The 19,367-nt window shown below is 40.4% G+C and overlaps 1 protein-coding gene across 1 annotated transcript; it reads right to left on the reverse strand.

Moving 5' to 3' along the window:
- Positions 1–238: 238 nt before the first annotated feature.
- Positions 239–17,411, reverse strand: LOC111963179 (proto-oncogene tyrosine-protein kinase LCK). The gene is made up of 12 exons (XM_023986453.2): positions 17,104–17,411; positions 15,014–15,123; positions 11,618–11,678; positions 11,417–11,507; positions 11,146–11,247; positions 10,697–10,950; positions 10,321–10,473; positions 8,549–8,728; positions 3,429–3,505; positions 1,315–1,468; positions 1,004–1,135; positions 239–784 (listed from the first exon to the last, which is right to left on the reverse strand). The coding sequence occupies exons 2-12, from the start codon at positions 15,116–15,118 to the stop codon at positions 582–584; spliced, it is 1,512 nt and encodes a 503-aa protein (XP_023842221.1). The 5' UTR covers positions 15,119–15,123; positions 17,104–17,411; the 3' UTR covers positions 239–581.
- Between the last annotated feature and the right edge of the window lie 1,956 nt (positions 17,412–19,367).

The following is a 19,367-nucleotide window of genomic DNA, read 5'->3' on the forward strand; positions in this document are numbered from 1 at the left end:
GTCGAGGGGCGTTGCAAACAGATCCCGCCACAATAAGCACTGTTTTGGATTCCAGGTTGGGAAACATGTTTTACTTTTGCCACTTATTTGTTAAGAGTCTTTTCTATGTTTTACATCACTTTTTATTGCATGGTCATCATCGACATCTCATATGCATTTCGGGTAAGAAGAAGTATCAATGGCACTATAGATACATGAACAGAGTAGGTCTAACATTTGTGTTTTTTGTAYGGGCATCATCATCCATGGATTTATAGTCTTCAAACGCATAGAAAAAATATACAAATAGAATATAGAAAAATCTAAARAGTACAAATCGAACAAAAAACATGAAATGACAAAGGAATGCAAAGTATGTAAAAGTACAGTGGTATCTTCCTTGAGTTTAAAAAAATGTCACACTATAAATGCTTTAATTACATCCTACAAATGTTTAGGTGTGTATTGAAAGTAGATCAGGTATGGTTCTCAGATAGAGAGTATCAAAAGCATATAAGCTGGGACCATATCTCTCTGTGTCTTAACAGTTAAAGTTAATGTCCTTAATGACCTCTCCTCTCCTTTCCCCATGTCTGTCTGTCTTATGGCTGTTCCTGGTACTGCCCCTCTGTGGCTGTGAAGAAGTCCTCCAGAACGCTTCTCAGGTACTCAAAGGTTGGCCGGTTCTCTGGGCTCTCATTCCAGCACAGGTTCATGATGTTGTACAGACCCTCAGGGCAGTTCTCAGGTCGGGGCATCCGGTAGCCTTTCTCCAGGTTTTGGATCACCTCTGGGTTACTCATTCCTGGGAAGAGGGAAGAGACAAGAGATGGGGATGCAGACTTGTTAATAATGTGGCCAATGTGTTGGGGTTTTGTGGGCAACACCTTTGTAGAGAGTATGTGATGTTTGTGGATTATACAGGTGCTATGTGGAGAATGTGTGTATGTGAAGTCTACATGCATTGCATATGAAATAGACATGTATAATATTGGATTATTGTGGATGTGCATCAGTGAAATACCTGGATATGGGATACGGCCATACGTCACTATCTCTGTCAAGAGGATCCCAAACGACCACACATCTGACTTGATGGAAAAGGTTCCATAGTTTATAGCTTCAGGTGCTGTCCATTTTATGGGGAATTTGGCACCTGATAAGGAAAAGTGAAATGGGTTTAATTTTGGGTTCATGTTCATTTCAAAAGCACCCAATGGATTGTACATGAACACTTGGTGGGGCTATAGTATATAGAGTGCATGGCTTTGCAGAAAGCACTTAGAACATTCAAGCACATCCATTTTTTTCTAGTTTAAAGGAAAGTCATGCTACCCTCTCTGGCTGTGTACTCGTTGTCCTCAATGAGTCTTGCGAGTCCAAAGTCAGCGATCTTACAGATGAGCTCATCAGACACTAGGATGTTTGCTGCTCTCAGGTCCCGATGGATATAGTTATTCTCTTCAATGTAGGCCATTCCCTCAGCCACCTGCAGAAGGCAGTACATCATAAAGAATTAATCATACTTGTTTCAATTTTTTAAATTTCACCTTTATTTAACCAGGTAGGCCAGTTGAGAACAAGTTCTCATTTACAACTGCGACCTGGCCAAGATAAAGCAAAGCAGTGCGGAGACAAAACAACAACAAGAGTTACACATGGAATAAACAAACGTACAGTCAATAACACAATAGAAAAAGTGTCTATATATAGTGTGCAAGTGGCTTGACGAGGTAAGGCAATTAATAGGCCATAGTAGCGAAGTAATTACAATTTAGCAAATTAACACTGGAGTGATAGATGTGCAGATGATGATGTGCACGTAGAAATACTGGTGTGCAAAAAAGTAAATAAAAACAATATGGGGATGAGGTAGGTAGATCGGATGGGCTATTTACAGATGGGGTGTGCACAGCTGTATTAGTCGTATAGGGTACACATGGTATACACTGTCCAATGAAATGCTTACTTCCTTCTCGACAATGTAAACAACAATAATAATAAAAGATAAGAATAGGAACATAAGTAACTGGTTCAGTAGAATAGAATCACATTTTGGCTAAGTATAATACAGGAAGCACAATTTATGAAGGATACATACTGTGTGTGTTAAGAGACAGACAGACAGCGGTAGATTCCTGTGACAAGGAGGTTCCCACTTCCCCAGGTCAGATCTCTGCTTCTCACCTCAGTGCTCCACCCAGTTTTCACAGGCAGGTTATGAACCCCTAACAACCAGCTCTCTTTCCGGCCCACCCTAATGCCCCAGCTGTGTGTGTGTGTGTGTGTGTGTGTGTGTGTGTGTGTGTGTGTGTGTGTGTGTGTGTGTGTGTGTGTGTGTGTGTGTGTGTGTGTGTGTGTGTGTGTGTGTGTGTGTGTGTGGTGTGTGTGTGTGTGTGTGTGTGGTGTGTGTGTGTGTGGTGTGTGTGTGTGTGTGTGCTTTGTTTAGGCAGACATTAGTGCATATTTCAGATGTAAGAATCTCACAGATACGTGTCATGTGGCCCCGAATCCCTTGGCAGAAAACCGAGAGGTGCGTATGTGATATGAACTTCATGTCATCATTGTGCATCACTCTGGAAGTTAAAAAAATCTAAATTTTCACTCATTAGCTCTTGAGGTCATGTTGTTTCAGTGTTCTTACTAACTACATGCTTACAGCAATGTATGGTGCTGAATGCCATTCAGTGTTCTTGCCATTACTCAGGAACATTCTTTTGCCGTAACACGTTCACAGTTCATCCATAGAGTAGGCTGTTCTTTTGCCACAGGCGGCTTTGACAGCTTTGTTAGTTGAAATCCCTGTAACCCCATTACACATCCATGTGGCTCAATGTCCATTACTGTAAATGAGAGTTATATAATTTAACCATAACATTACGTTAGTGTAGCCCAATTAGATAAGATMTTGGTGTAATTAGATGTTCTCCCATCTTTGGCCCGATATTTGGCCCRATCTTTGGCCGTAAACTACTTCTAAGTAAGTTGTTCTTCTAGAACGAGAGGCTCAKACAGCAATACAACTGCTTTCTTGATCTTATGAAGCTTGGTGCAAGTGTGATTTAGAGTAGGCTGTAGGTTTGTTTTATTATGGAATATGCATTACGTCTCTCAGGTATCAGGATATCTGTCACTTCGATTTGTGTTACACCTATAGCATTGCACTGTGATAGGGGTGAGCACCTCAGTGGTGTTGACACAGTTAGATTTGTGACAAGGTGTATAGACTTATGTTTGTTAGTAAACCTCACACAGTGGTCTCCATTGTTACCGGGAGATTATAGTTAGCCTCATAATAGCAAGAGCTGTTTCCTGTAGATGAGGGCCATACAGAGAATAGAAACTGAAAGAGCGAATGGAGGGGAAAGAGTGAGAGAGAATTTTGGAGACAGACACTCGTTAAAAGTGTAGAGAGCTATTGGGATTGACGTAAAGAGCAGGGAACTTGCCTGAGAGGCCATATCTATGAGGGTGTTGATGGGTATGTTGGATCCCTCAGACGACTTGAGAAAATCTACCAGAGCGCCTGTAACAAAATGTGATCAAGTTATTAAAATGACATATGTTTTGAGCGGCATTACATCAGATCTCCTTTGTTTAATTATAAACAGATGTTACCAGTCACCAGCACTTAATGCAATATTGATGGAGGTGTAATTATTTTAAGATACAAATACTTTTAAGTCAGAAAACTCTATGTTCAGTGAAAGGCTTTGTGAGAAAGATTAATGACACTGCCATTAAAACMACATTTAGATATGTCTCAGACATACTGTAAATAGCTGGCCTTAGACCCAGAATAGATGTTTAAATTAGGAAAATAACATTCTCAGGAAGTGCGTTCACCGTCAGTCAATGTGATGCATGGCCTCTATTCGACAGGCCATGGCTCCTCCGTCTCTACATTGTGTTTGATTAAAACCGAACAATACCACAGGACCTCAGCCAGCCAAGGCAAGCAGCAGGAAATGCCTTAAGAAAAGAGGATTGACTCTTCCAGGAAAGAAGGGCAACAGGCTCCTGTGCTTTAGTAAAGAAGGACTCCTTTGATGTCTGTGTGCCAAAGGAACGGTATAAGCCAAGGTTGCGAGGAAAGTTAAGCGTGCCACACCTGTTATTTTCCAGTTGTATTGTCTTCAATGATAAAAAATGAGGGACAAATTGAGAGGATGGGAACATCAAGCCTTACTTTCTAGTGACAACAGAGGCAACAATTGTGTCTGTGCATGTGAATCACAAACAAAGAAACAGTTCATGTTAAGGCACTGTTGGTGCTCTACAGGCCTCTCATAGAAGACAATACAAAGGCCCTCCATTCACTGGCTCAGAGCACTTACATACTGAAGCTGTTGTTGCACCAGTGACAGAGCCTTTTCAATGTTCTTTGTTACCGTCCCTCCTAATGTCAGGTCTTCAAAAAGGCAACAACAACCTTTGAAGGGAATGTGGGATCACATTAAAAAACATGCAGGTGACATAGTAACTGTAGTCAGAGATTATGACCAKAGCTTTTGGAGAGAGCATACTGCTATCAAAATAAGTTGTTGTATTAAGCAGGGGCGTAGGCACGGGTGGGACCAGGCCCACCCACTGAGGAGCTAGGCCCAAACACTCAGATTGAGCCACGAAAAAAAACGATATATATATATATACAAAAAATAATAATCCAAACGGGACATTATTTGTCTTTTTGCCTAAGCATGCAAACAACATCAGATATAATTCATAGCAAGCAGTGCACTGGTTTAGTCAGGTTTGATGAAATATAACAGAACCAATGATGTATGTTAACCCTGGATTGCTGCATTGTTTCACGTCAGATGGCGTCACTCATCCACAACGCTCGTCCCTCAACCGATCTTTATTGTTGGACGTGGAACTCATTTTCACATTTGAATATTGAACATTCTAAAAATGAAAACATAGTTCCTAATTCCTAATCACTGCGCTCTCGTATGACTTTCCATCGAATAGGAATAATAACTAGCTAGTTAAATGTTTACAAATGTTGTGACAGTGATTTAATAGTTTGCAATTGTGATCAAATAAAAAACAAACCGGTGGCTTTCGCCTGCACAAATTCTGTGCAAGGACGTTGGTCGTCTGTGCAGTGACTTCATCAGCTGTGTAGCTAACTGTTGTAGCTAGCTAGCTTACTTCCTTCACTCACATAAAAAGCTTGCTTAGCCTGTTTAAAATGCCCTGAAGTTGTAGAAATGCAGCCCCACAATTAAGGGGAACTGAATYTTATCAGAAATCAGTCCGTAGATAGATCAGCATGTTTCTCAACAATCTTATCGTTGGGTCTGCAGAACACAGCAGCTGACTTGGGAAGCTACTGCAATGACTCGTGGCAAGAACAGTTGCTTCATGAAAACTCATAATAATGTAAGCATTAGCACTACTAGCTACAGTAGCTTGCAAGTTGGCTTTTGTTGGAAGAAAAGCATTGTATGTGGAGCACGAAGCAGGTAGCTGGTAGGTTAGCAGCATCGTTTCAGTCAAAGATGATTTCAGTGACTGGTTCAGCAAGCTAGCAAACTAACGTTAATGTTGGACAAATTTATGATAGCTTTCATGCCCGTAGTCAAACTTCAGAAATACTGCTCATTGAAGCACAATAATCCTTAGCTAGATTTAAAATGGGGCGACTATGACTTCCTCACCAACAAAACATAAACATTATTGACATATTTATTGTTTTAGCTTAGATTAATTCAGACCATTTTGAGGCAGAAATTGGGTTCAGCAGACGATGTCACCTAGGTAATATTGTCTAATGTTATGGCAGCCCATTGTAGCTGGAATACTTTTGATCTATACCATTAGCCTTTGCAAGATATGCGACAGAACAGTGCGTGCAGAATCGACGCGCTATCTGATGGAAGACAATGTGGATTGCTGATGATATGTATTGGCCATTGAGAGGCTTTGAAGCCACCAGCCATATTGGCACTCCCCAGTAGGAGCAGTCCGCCATAGGAATGAATGGAATTCTATAGTAGTTCAATTAAATGTTTTATGGCCAAAATMTCATGTATTTAATGATTTTTTGTTGTTGTAGTTAGGACAGTAACATCAGTAATCTCTACAAATTATACTTTTTAAGGAAAAGGTTTTATATCTTTAAAAAAAAGTTGTTTTATGTTTACCTCACATGTCTACGTCCATTTCCCCCCCCCATTTTTGCCTAAAATGACATACCCAAATCTAACTCCCTTTAGCTCAGGCCCTGAAGCAAGGATAGGCATATTCTTGGTACCATTTGAAGGAAACACTTTGAAGTTTGTGGAAATGTGAAAGGAATGTAGGAGAATATAACACAATAGATCTGGTAAAAGATAATACAAAGAAAAAACGAACCATTCTTTTGCATCTTTGAAATGCAAGAGAAAGTCCATAATGTATTATTCCAGCCCAGGTGCAATTTAGATTTTGAACATTAGATGACAGCAGTGTATGTGAAAAGTTTTAGACTGATCCAGTGAACCATTGCATTTCTGTTCAAAATGTTGTATCAAGACTGCCCAAAATGTGCCTAATTTGTTTATTAATAACTTTTTATGTTCAAAATTATGCACTCTCCTCAAACAATAGCATGGTATTATTTCACTGTAATAGCTACTGTAAATTAGACATTGCAGTTAGATTAACAAGAATTTAAGCTTTCTGCCAATATCAGATATGTCTACGTCCTGGGAAATGTTCTTGTTACTTACAACCTCATGCTAATCGCATTAGCCTACATTAGCTCAACCGTCCCATGGACAGGACACCGATTCCGAAGGAGTGCATTAAGGTGTCTGTAATAGAATAAATGTGGCAAACGAATGTAGACATTAATAAATGCATTTCTATAGCTTCCAAAATATATTTTACAATAGTGGGTGAGTGCCAAGATGGAGGCTGTGTCTGTAGACTGTGGCTTCAACACAGTGCCCTATATCAGTCATCTCGTCTTTATATAAATGATTGAACAGAACCGATGACCTGTAATGACATTCACTATCATGGGATGGGTTGCCAAAAATAACTAACTTAAAGCCACACCCCCAATAAGCTACAAATGTGACCGCATTGAGGATATGTCACTGTGCTTCTATAGCTATATGCTAGTTAAATAAAGGTTAAATAAAAAATATGCACCATGCCACTGCTTATTTAATTTCTTCATTTAGCAAACKAGACAGCTCACAATCCAGTGCCTTTGTCAGTAAACACACCTATATGTTAGCTTTAATTAGCTTAAAAAATGTAAAATTGTCTCTCAGCCTCATGGCAAAATGTGTAGAATAGAATTAGATGAGCTATAAAACTGCACATTTTCCTCTCTGCCCCAAGGCAAAATGTGTAGAATTGCAGGAAGTTTGTTGCCCACCAGAAATTTTTGCAGGCCCACCCACCAACAAATTTCTGGCTACGCCACTGGTATTAAGACTTGTGTTTTCAATGTCAGCTAGTCTGTGTACAGGGCAGTGCACCTGTAACCATGGTGCCATTTTTATTGGTCTGGCTTTGCTTTGCTACCCGTTTACAGACAGCCTCTCTCTTTCTTGTGTGAAAAGAGAAAGAGAGTAGTCACTGGACAGTGGCTGAATAGCCTAGTCTGACTGGGGGAATAGGGGGGCTGTAGGGGGGGCTGTGTTGCGGTCTGTCTGTGCTGACACTGGAATGGAGCCACGTGCTCATGGGGGTGGACACAGGTCCCATCACTGAACAATGAGACAGTGAATCACCACTCCCCTATTTGACGTCTCTCTTTTCCAGTCAGAACGGACTTCCCTTTGGTGTGTTGACATTAGAGGCACCGGCCAGTACGGGAAAAGAMAATTAAAGTTCACGTTTGCTGATTTGATTATTTAAGTTGAGGAAAGTGCAGCAGGGTCACCAAAATAGGCTGAAAATAGCCTCTAAGAAGATTATCCACTCTAAAGAAGGAGATGTATGGAATAACAAGGTTAAATTTGTACTGCGTTTCTGAAGATCACATGTTCCATTTAGAATGAGCGTTTCAGTAAATAACCGTTAAGCCATAACTAGGAGTATTCATCTTATAATTGAATGAGAAAACATTACATTTTAATCTTGCATCTATAATAAAATGCTTTTTTGGATCATTTAACATTGTCAGTGGACTGCAGCATGCCTGGGAAAAGACTCTGACTCATGAAACGCATTCTGGTAAACACCCAAGCCACTCTTTTGTTACTCTCACTCTTATCAACATAACAGTTTAACATGTTTGATCACGAAAGCCGATGACGATATCCTGGCTGAAAACACTCTTTTGTCTGCTCCAGGTGTTTCTCTAGAATCTCCCTTGATGACTCTGTCTTAGCTGTTCACTCTTTCAGCGCCGGGATTGAGAGTCATCTACGTTGACAGGCACAGACATAGGCATAGGCTTGCTGAGCAGCTGTCATGGAATAGAGTACAGTAGAATAGAAGAACAACTGAATAGAATAGGATCAGGGTTATTGCCCTTTTGTATAGGGAGTTGGTCTTACCCTGAAAGACGAGCATTGACCATTAGCCTAATAACAATGTAATCCTAGACAGTGACACCCACCGTTCTCCATGAACTCTGTGATGATGTAGATGGGCTCCTGGGTGACCACGGCGAAGAGGCGCACCAGGCGCGGGTGCTGCAGCGCCTTCATCAGGTTGGCCTCGGCCAGGAAGGCAGCCATGGACATGGTGCCCACCTTCAGGTTCTTAATGGCTACCCGCCTGTGGTTGTTGTACAGACCTGCAGCATGGAGGAAGGCCATTGGTGATACAGTAAATATACAGTTTACTGCAGTAATATCACAGTGATATTACTCAGTAGTGTAGTATACAATGTGTAAGATGGAGTGATTTGAGGACACTCAAGTTTGCAATAGGTCACAATTTGCCGAGTTATAGCATATGCTGTTATGGTGAGAATGAACTTTATTTGTTATTGAAAGCATTCTTCCCTACTTTTATCTATAACTGAAATAATTTCGGTAAAAGGAATGGTGGTTTGTTTTTTCCAATCTGACATGCATGGATACTTTTTGTTGTTGTCAAACAACAATCCCCCCTATGTTGTTGGTGTATTCATTCGCTGAGAGAAACAAATACTGTATGTTGCCAAGATCGCATGAAGGAGGAATTTGGAAAATACAAAGTCCCATAGCAGGATAGTTTTGAATGTTGCTTTGTGTTCACACACATGGAGCTGGACAAAAGGAAGATCTCCCCCTCCACTGGAAAACTAGTGTGAAGTGATCAGATTACATCAGCAGATATTCTCAACATCAAAACACTGGAGTTTATTTTTTAATGGTTGATTTTAGGGTCACAGTGGGAGGTGATAGCAAATATTGTAATATGAACTAATATAGAGAGAGCCTCTGGTGTGGCTAGAACTTCAGCCCAGCATGCTCACTGGCTCTCTTGCGTAATGCAGCTAATACCTGACATCAATCCCAAACGGGCCCTACCAGCTCAAACAAGCACTGCAGTGATGGCAGTATTTAGGAAATTACACACAATGCAGAACTAAAGCCTAAACTAAAGCTGTTCTGGCAGACACAGAGAGAGACAGGACCAATTGAGCAACTGGTTGCTTTATATCTAGTGCATCTATGCAAACCAACACACGCATTGGTAATCTGAAAATATCAACCACTGTGGTTGTACATTGCCTTCAGAATGTATTCACACATTTTGTTGTATTACAGCCTGACTTTAAATTGTTTTTTCCCCCTCTCACCCATCTACACACAATACCCCATAATGACAAAGTGAAAACATGTTTTTAGAAATTTTTGCACATTTATTGAAATTGTCAGCAAGACAATAACCTAAAACACAATGCCAAATCTACACTGGAGTTGCTTACCAAGACGACATTGAATGTTCCTGAATGGGCTAGTTACATTTTTGGATTTAAATCGMCTTGAAAATCTATGGCAAGACTTGAAAATGGCTGTCTAGCCATGATCAACAATCAAGTTGACAGCGCTTGAAGAGTTTTTTTAAAGAATAGAGGGAAAATATAGTACAATCCAGGTGTGCAAAGCTCTTAGAGATATACCCCAAAATTCTCACAGCTGTAATCGCCGCTAAAAGTGCTTCTACAAAGTATTGACTCAGGTGTGTGAATACTTATGTAAATTAGATATTGCTGTATTACATTTTCAATAAATTAGCAAACATTTCTAAAAACATGTTTTCACTTAGTCATTATGGGGTAWTGTGTGTAGATGGGTGAGAAAACAAATCTATTTAATCAATTTGGAATTCAGGCCTAAACTAAAGGCAAAATGTTGAATAAGTCAAGGGGTATGAAAACTTTCTGAAGGCTCTCACCCATCCAGACTTCTCCAAACTGCCCAGCCCCGAGCCTGCGCTCCATTTTGAGGGACTCCCGGGGGATCTCCCATTCGTCTTGCCACCAGGGTTTCTGGGGCATGCGGGACTGGCACGGCTTCATCAGCCGGGTGCACAGACCATCCGCCTCACCTGCAGACACACACAACACAGGCAGGGTCAAAGGTTGAATAACGTCAAGTTATACAGTTCACATTTTGAGAAAGACTGTGCTAAGATGTGCTAAGGTGCACTATGGATGGTATGATAATGGTATTTGGTACCAATGCTTTCTGTATTGTTTGGCTGATGTATTGTGTTCTGACTGGAGGCATCGCTCCAAGAGTTCAGACAGGATGTGAGTCATAGCACATACGTGAGTGATGCTGGACCAGCTCTTTCAGGGAGTTGAAGGATATCTTTGCGGTGATGTAGAAACCACCATCATCCAAGTTCCGGATTCTGTAGTGCTTGACCGTGTCTCCAGTGTCGGGATCCAAGTCCCTGACAGATAAGGAGAAGGAGCCTTGGGTTGTCTCACTCTCTCTGACCATGAAGGAGCCCTGTGTATTCCCCGGAGCTAGCAGGAGCCTCATGGCATCGTTTCTGGAGAGGTTCTTGAAAAACCATCTGAAGCACAAAAAACAGGCATAGAGCTTCAAACATAACCACATCCCTTTCCCTTGAAGGTTGTTGAGTATGGGGAGATGGTGTTGGTTGAGTGAGATGATGTTGGGTAATGTATGTGTGTGCTTCCTGCATGACTTAAAGTGAAATGAAATGCAGTTATTTGAGTTTGAATTGAATTCAACTGAATTGACTTACGTCTCCATCTCCATTGAGTTCAGGGGGGCAACAAAGTTGTATGGGATGAATCCCTTCTGGCCTGTGATGAGAGACTCTGCCATGAACCACTCCGGGTCATCCCTGGACAGCAGACATAACAGCAACACTTACTCACTATCTCATACTTTTCAAGCACTGGCAATGTGTCATGCTCCATCAAACAACTACACACTTTTGCACAACTACACAAATATATCACATCCTCTAAAAAGTAAATTGCATCACACAACCCTCCCATCCCTATTCTTACTTATTGAGGATTTTCAGCTTGTCTCCCTTCTCAAAGCCCAGGTCATCATTGTGGTTTGGTTCATAGCTGTATATGGCAATCACCAGGCTATCTGTACAACCATAACCAGCATGGGTGAGGAAAACATAAACAATAATGATTAGATTTGATCCACCAGAAGAAGGCACATCATTACCCACATATTCATGTATAAGAACATACCTGGTAGAGGGGAAGAGGGAGGCGTGAGATGAGAGGGGTAGGGGATCAGTTGATCTGTGTACTGATGATACCAAAGCAGGGTATGGATTAGTAAAATAACCTGGGTTTCCACTTCTGAATTCAAAGATTCTCATTCAGAGTACAAACTATGGAAGTTCAAGTTGTTACTTGCATGAAAACAGTAAAGAGAAAAGTCTGGGGGTTTACACTATCATGATGGGAAATTTGACTTAAGGTAAAAACCATAAATTCCTTAAAGTGAGGCACGATATTAAGAGAAGATTTTTAAAGACACCCTAGCTTCATGTTTACTTTCTGCTGACACACTGGCCAACAACAACATAGCATTCACATGTGCTTTTCTCCTCTACTTCAAATCTACTAGTATATCTCCTGTAATTCAGAGGGAGGAAGTGAAACAGAACATTTAGTGAATGGTTACAGTCCCAATTAATTGCACACACAAAAGCCAACTTCCCCCCCAAATTATGTAAATTGCCAATTCCCATTTCTAGCTACCCAGAATCATTGAGAGAGTTTGATTAAGTACAGCGGGCTATGGCCCGTGATGTGAACGGGCAAAAGCGGTGAGGGAGGAGTGCCCTTCTCAAATCAAACAGTAATCTGCACCGCTCGGTCATGTTGTCAACAAGGCAGCATCGTTCAGAAACATACAACATCTCGTTTCCATAAAATATATGTTCAAATTCTCAAACTAGTTTTCATTGGGTCGACAGATAAAGCCTTTTTATCAAAATCAATCACTTCTGTATGTGAAAACACAGAATCCTACTTGTTACTCCACATGCTCACATGACTTTTGTTTTAAGCCGACTTCGCCGTCAGCCAAAACGGGGCACCTAGCTCACGCCATAGAGGCATCTTGGTTCCAGTAGGGCTGGGAATTGCCAGGGACTTCAGAATACGATATTAACATGATACTTAGGTGCCGATACGGCGATTTTATTGCGATTTTCATGTTCCAAACATATTGCTCACTACAGTGCCTTCAGAAAGTATTCACACCCCTTGACTTTTTCCACATTTTGTTGTGTGACAGCCTGCATTTCAAATTGATTAAATTTAGATTTTGTGTCACTGATCTACACACGATACCTCACAATGTCAAAGTGGAATTATGTTTTTAGAAATTTGTACAAATTAATTAAAAAGGAAAATCTGAAATGTCTTGAGTCAATAAGTATTCAACCTCTTTGTTATGGCAAACCTAAATAGGTTCAGGAGTAAACATTTGCTTAACAAGTCACATAATAAGTTGCATGGACTCACTCTGTGTGCAATAATAGTGTTTAACATTATTTTTTTAATGGCTACCTTATATCTGTACCCCATGCATTTTCTGTAAGGTCCCTCAGTCTAGCAGTGAATTTCAAACACAGATTCAACCAGAAAGACCAGGGAGGTTTTCCAATGCCTCGCAAAGAAGGGCAGCTGTATTGGTACTGTCTTGGGTGACGTTATTAAATTACACTTTGGATGGTGTATCAATACACCCAGTCACTGCAGAAATACAGTTGTTCTTCCTAACTCAAATACTAACCTAAATGACAGAGTGAAAATAATAAATAATATTCATCCTGTTTGCAATAAGTTACTAAAGTAAAACTGCAAAAAATGTGGCAAAGAAATGTACTTTATGTCCTTAATACAAAGCGTTATGTTTGGGGCAAATCCAACACATAACTGAGTACCACTCTTCATATTTTCAAGCATGGTGGTGGCTGCATCATGTTATGGGGATGTTTGCCATCGGCAAGGACTAGGGAGTTTTTTTTTAGGATGAAAAGAAACGGAATAGAGCTAAGCATAGGCATATCCTAGAGGAAAACCTGTCTCAGACACTGAGTGACAAATACACCCTTTAGCAGGACAATAACCTAAAACACGAGGCCAAATATGCACTGGAGGTGCTTACCAAGACGACACTGAATATTCCTGAGTGGCCTAGTTACAGTTTTGACTTAAATCGGCTTGAAAATCTATGGCAAGATTTGAAAATGGCTGTCTAGCAACTTGACAGAGCTTGAAGAAAATAATAATGTGCAAGTATTGTACATTCCAGGTGTGCAAAGCTCTTAGGGACTTACCCAGAAAGACTCAGTAATCACTGCCAAAGGTTATTCTAACGTATTGATTCAGGGGGTTGAATCCTTATGTAGTCAAGATATATTCGTGTTTTATTTTTACAAATGTTCAAATTTTTCTTTCACTTTGACATTACAGAGTATTTTGTGTAAATRGTTGACAAAAATTCATTTTAATCCTACTTTGTAACGCAATTGTTTTGGTAAAAAGTCAAGGGGTGTAAATACTTTCAGAAGGCGCCGTATATGTCTGATGCAGAGAGACAAGAGAGAGCATGCGGCAGGTAGCCTKGCAGTTAAGGGTGTTGGGCCAGTAACCAAAACGTTGCTGGTTCAAATCCCTGAGCTGACTAGGTGAAAAATCTGTTGATATGTCCTTGAGCAAGACACTTAACCCTAATTGCTCCTCTAAGTCGCCCTGGATAAGTCTGCTAAATGACTCAAATGTAAAAACTAGTTTTGATCAGTCAGGGAAATAAAAGTGCTGAAAACATGTTGGCTCACTGTTTAAAAAGAAGATGGAGAACAAGCTATTGGATGAAAAATACTTTTTTGGAGCAGGTACAGCCAACTAGCGCTAGCTAACACTACCTAAAAATGTATACTCTGAGTCAACTATCAATATAATATCGTCCAAAAACAATATTACGATATGATGCTGCCCCCCCCCCATCACTAAGTTCAAAACAAATGCAATCAATGCTAACCCGCATTAATAGAACTCCCTCATTGTTCCGGCCAAACGCCACGCCCACAAACGTTGGTTTCTTTTTCGCAATGAGTCTGGATTTGACTCCTTTCCTGATCCCTCTAGAATGTGAACACATTCGGCCTGTTTGATTGGACCCAGAATACAATCGGTTGGGCCAGAGCCAGCAGTGTTTTCGAAGAACGCAATTGGCTTTGGATACTCTGATTGGTTAGAGACAATCTAATTGCTGATTACTTTGTTTTCATCGCAAAGATGTTACCACAAACGACATTCAATCATGGCAGATTCAGACTGAAGTATGTAACGAACGATAGAGCAGCGAAATAATTCAGTGTGAGTCATCAGGCAACAATTCCCAAGCGTTGACTTGCACAACACTCTTTTAGGTAGACCGTGGTTGCATAAGTTATATTCATTGATATGTCAATTAAATGCATATCGGAGATGTTTGTGTGTTTTTCTTTTTTTTGAGACCACGTAAAAATATCACACCCTCTTCCTCGCCTTCCACACTACTTCCCCAGCCACGTCCAGACGCTATGCCGCTGTCTACACACACAAACACACACACACACTCACCGGGTTAGCCGACTGGGTGGGAATCGGGCAGTTGCAGTTGTCACACACTTCGTCTAGGTTCTCTACCCAGTCATCATCATAATCTGAACTACAGTTGCATCCCATTTTACCTGAAAAATTGTCAAGAGTTTGTCAGTTTACATCACTACATAATAGAAGAGATTGATTGACAAAGTATGATTAAAAAAAATTGTGCTTGATTGAAACAAAATAGTTGCTTAGTGCCCCATACTTAGACTTGGCTCCCAAGAGAGTTGGTGAACTACATAGCTGTAGCTTATTATATTACCTTCTTAAAAAGTGAAAAGCTGTTCAACCTCAAATCCCTTGGAAATGTAAACTCAAATCAATCAAATGAAGAGTGTACATAAACAAATGAATTAACATTAATAAGCAGAACTTTTTGCCCAGAACATGTCTTTTATGTTAACATCCTGTAAACATCTAATATCCCTTAAATCCCCAGCCCTGGAAAAACAACTCAGGATGTCCTGATATGGCTAAATCTTTGAAGTGAGAAAATAAAGTAAAAATCTTGGCCAGACAAAAATATGAAATTGTGTCAGGATGTAAACCTACATTATTGTTTCTGTGTAGCTTCACATCAATACACAACAACCAGCGGAGTTTAGCAGGATGTCAAAAATCGCCCACCGCAAATTAAAATACTCCAACACATTGGCATGTACGCCTCGTCTCCTAGTAGTGTGATGAGGATCTGCATGGCACTAAGAACTGATCCATAGACTGTGCAGCTTGCTGGGATATGACAGACTTAAATCGGTCACAGATACAGTGAAGAGAATTGCACATATAATTCAATGTGACCTTTTTTGTTGAGAAACCAAATTGCTAGACGTTTCACAAAGTAACCTACATTTCGTGTTATAATTATTTGTCTTCATTTGGGAATGAATCATAGTCCAGATTTTTTGGGAGAAAATGTGATTATATTTCAAATAAAACGAATCCAGTGTTAAACCATGCTCTCAGTGKGGATGGAGTGCTCTACCCCTCAGCAGTACAGTATGACCCTGTGTTCTCAGGCCCGCTCCATGCTCCAATCCCATTGGTTGGCTCACGTAACAGGGTCAGTGGGCTAGTTGGAGTCGCCGCATGTCCCGAGGGCACAAATCCGTGAGAAAATCTGACGGGTCCGGAAAAGCCTGACCCCGTTAGCAACAGTCCACCCCTGCACTGGGACGGAATGGAGGGGGACGAGAGGGGTCGCTTTTGGGTGACATCTCTCCTGCCTTTGTCTGACAGGCTCTCAGAGAAAGTCATCTAAACAAAGTCAATATTTTCCATTGAGTGGATGCCCTCTTGATTTAATCTCTTAATTATATTCAGCTGCTGAGGGGCTGCCCTCCTCTCAAGGCCCAGTGTGTAGGCTTTGGTTGGTTGACTTTATTATCATTATGTTGTGCTGCATTTGTTGAGGCATTGATGTTTCTTTCACATGAAATGCTATGTGTGGTGTGATCCACCCTGAAGGTCATTATAATGAAGGTTGGAGAAGGGTTACACAGAGGTAGACACTAAACACTGCTCTTTAGGCTACATTTTAGTGGTATGACTAACCTGTATTAATGCATTACATCAACAAGATGTCCTTCCATCTGTCAAAATGCTCTGAAAATAGTAGCCCTCTTGAGCGTTGCTGCTTTCATGAAATCATCAAATTTTCCAAATGCATATTAAATGATGTGCTATACAGATGGATACTAAATCACAAGGACCTTCTTGGTCACCAGATCCCTTCCTGACAAATAAAAACCTTAAACAATTGTCCGTCAAACTGTAATAAAAGCATAATAACCACAAGAATTGCAATTACCTAACCAGATGTTAATTTTCATAAATTTTTCCTAAATGACCTGTTACCCCCTTGTATTTTGTATTGCCTTTTAAGCTAAATGTAATTTTTTATAGTACATTAAACATCTTCTCAATATTGACTATAGCCTAAACATTTGTGACTGCTCATTTACTGTAAAACACAATTGTATACATTGTTGTACATCCTGATTCAAATTACGCTCTCAAAGGGAGACCACGTCAACATAGATGCATTATATAGAAAGACCTACCTCATTAAACTTTAAGCCCAATATAATGCTCTTCAACAGYGTGTCAGCGATGTCACTGGTCTGCAGCCAGAACAGCTTTATCCATGACTAAGAGACCTAGTCTTCATCAAATATGAACATTATCAAAAAAAGCAACTAGAAATATAACGTTACTTTTGGAGAGAAAATAAGAAACAATAGGATGTTGAGTGAGGTTTTCAGGCCGGGAGTTTTGTATGTGAAGATCTCATCACTTACTCATGCAGTACCTTCAAAACACGCACACCACACACACGCACACACACACACGCACGTACACACACCTCAGTGGAGAGAAAGCCACCCAAAGGGCTTCCTGTCGTTGAAAGGTTGAGGGTTGTTCTGCAGTGGCTCTGACAGGTGCTACCCATGCAGCTGTGTGTTTAACAGGGAACGTTGGGCTCCTCTGTAAATGGGTCAGGACAGTACCTCTCTCCTAGTTTGTGAATACGTGTGAATGTTCCATCAGTCACAATTGGGTAGGATTGGTGAAGTAGAGTCTCAGGCAGCTGATAGACTCCATTTTGATTCAGATCTTTGTATCTGTGTATCGCAATGAGACTGTGATTACGGGGAAACCTGTGTCATCGACATTAAGTTGTAATTGCCAAATGAGTCATTGCCTGCCCCCRCAATTGACTATGCAGAAAAGTGTTGTCATGTTCATTTTCAAATGGAGAGTGATTCCCTGGGAGTTAGAATACATTTTACTTGATTCTAAATGTCCTCTGAGAGGACAAAAGCTATAAAACCCATCAATTGTTTGGTTTGTTTAGTCTCAGGAAATCAACAATGACATTCGAGGCCATTTTGTTTATTTTATAATCACATCAWATTTTCTGTGCTCTGGTCTGGGATGACAGATGTTATTTTGGTCAATGGTGTGGTTTATCACTGATCTACAGACAGTCAGTTGTTGATTGGTTTACTTGGTCACAAAACAATCTGAAAACGGCTTTGATTTTCACCATTCATTTCTTGGTTGATATGCTTACAAACATACACACACCTACACAAACCCTCAGGTGATCTCTCATGAATAATTATTTACACACCATCTCTGTGATGTGCACGACTGTGGGCCGTAGAAGACCACAGCACGACCCTGTTCCACTGTCAAATGACAAAGGTGTAGAAGCATGTGATGAATATGAAGCTCCAGTCACATCCCCCTCTCTTGCAGGGAGTGTTACGGACCACATAGATCTTTGTTGCGGTGGCAGGCTGCAGCTCTAGACTCTATAGCATGTACTGACAGGAAGTCAGCCCAAACATGTACAGGAAGTGCACTGAAATAGGCGCAAGTGTGACTGCTACAGGAGAGATTTAATACACACATTAAACAAATTAAAATTAAGGAAACATCGTTTTGTAGTTTTACTTTCAAGTTCTAAGGTGACCTGTGTGGCTGGCTTCTTCTTTGTGTGCCGGTTTATCAGAGAGAAGCAGATTTGTGCTCATGGGTCTTTCTATAAAGATGTGTGACATTGGGATCAAAATTTCAAAATGGTTTGAAACAACAAAAAAAAACGATTTTCATGCAGCTCCACATTTGTGCTCAGAGGAATAAAAGTGAATGTATGCAGATTGGAACATAACTCGACCTAAACAACAACAGAGGCCTAGGACTATACATCCTTTAAGCAGGGTTCTTAAAGACATTGGCAAGTCAAATTCAAGGACTTTCAGGAACTTTTATAAAGCACTTCATTGTAATTTTCAAGGATCTCAATGTAATACAATTGTATTATTTATATAATTGTACACATAGGGCCTAATATAGAACCCCCCCCKAAAAAAGCATGCAAAAAGTTTCGAGAAAGTAGGCCATTAACACATTAAGAATAATTTAAAAAATGTAGGCCTTGTCAATGCATTGATATTCAAAGTATTCGTACATTCTAATATATGTGAGAATAATGTGGACATTGCCTGACTAAATATTATATATTGGATGCATACATGGCGATTTTCCTGTTGCCTATGTGGCGGACGCAGGGACACATTAGCATTCATCTCACCATCGCTGTTTTTATAATGAGAAAGTGATCAAAAAGCAGGTAAACAGTATTTGTATGTAAAGCCATGTTGAAGCCAACAGATGCTGTCTTCTTCCTCATAATAACCGCACATGATTTTACCGCAACAGAGTAGCGCAACACCCTTCAACTGAAGCAGCGGGAAACAAACGAAAGTATCCACGTCTCTCACAAAAACATATCACAAATTAAATCGCGGTTAATTAT

This window comes from Salvelinus sp. IW2-2015, linkage group LG4q.2, assembly GCF_002910315.2.
Source record: "Salvelinus sp. IW2-2015 linkage group LG4q.2, ASM291031v2, whole genome shotgun sequence".
In the NCBI taxonomy this organism is placed as follows: Eukaryota; Metazoa; Chordata; class Actinopteri; order Salmoniformes; family Salmonidae; genus Salvelinus; species Salvelinus sp. IW2-2015.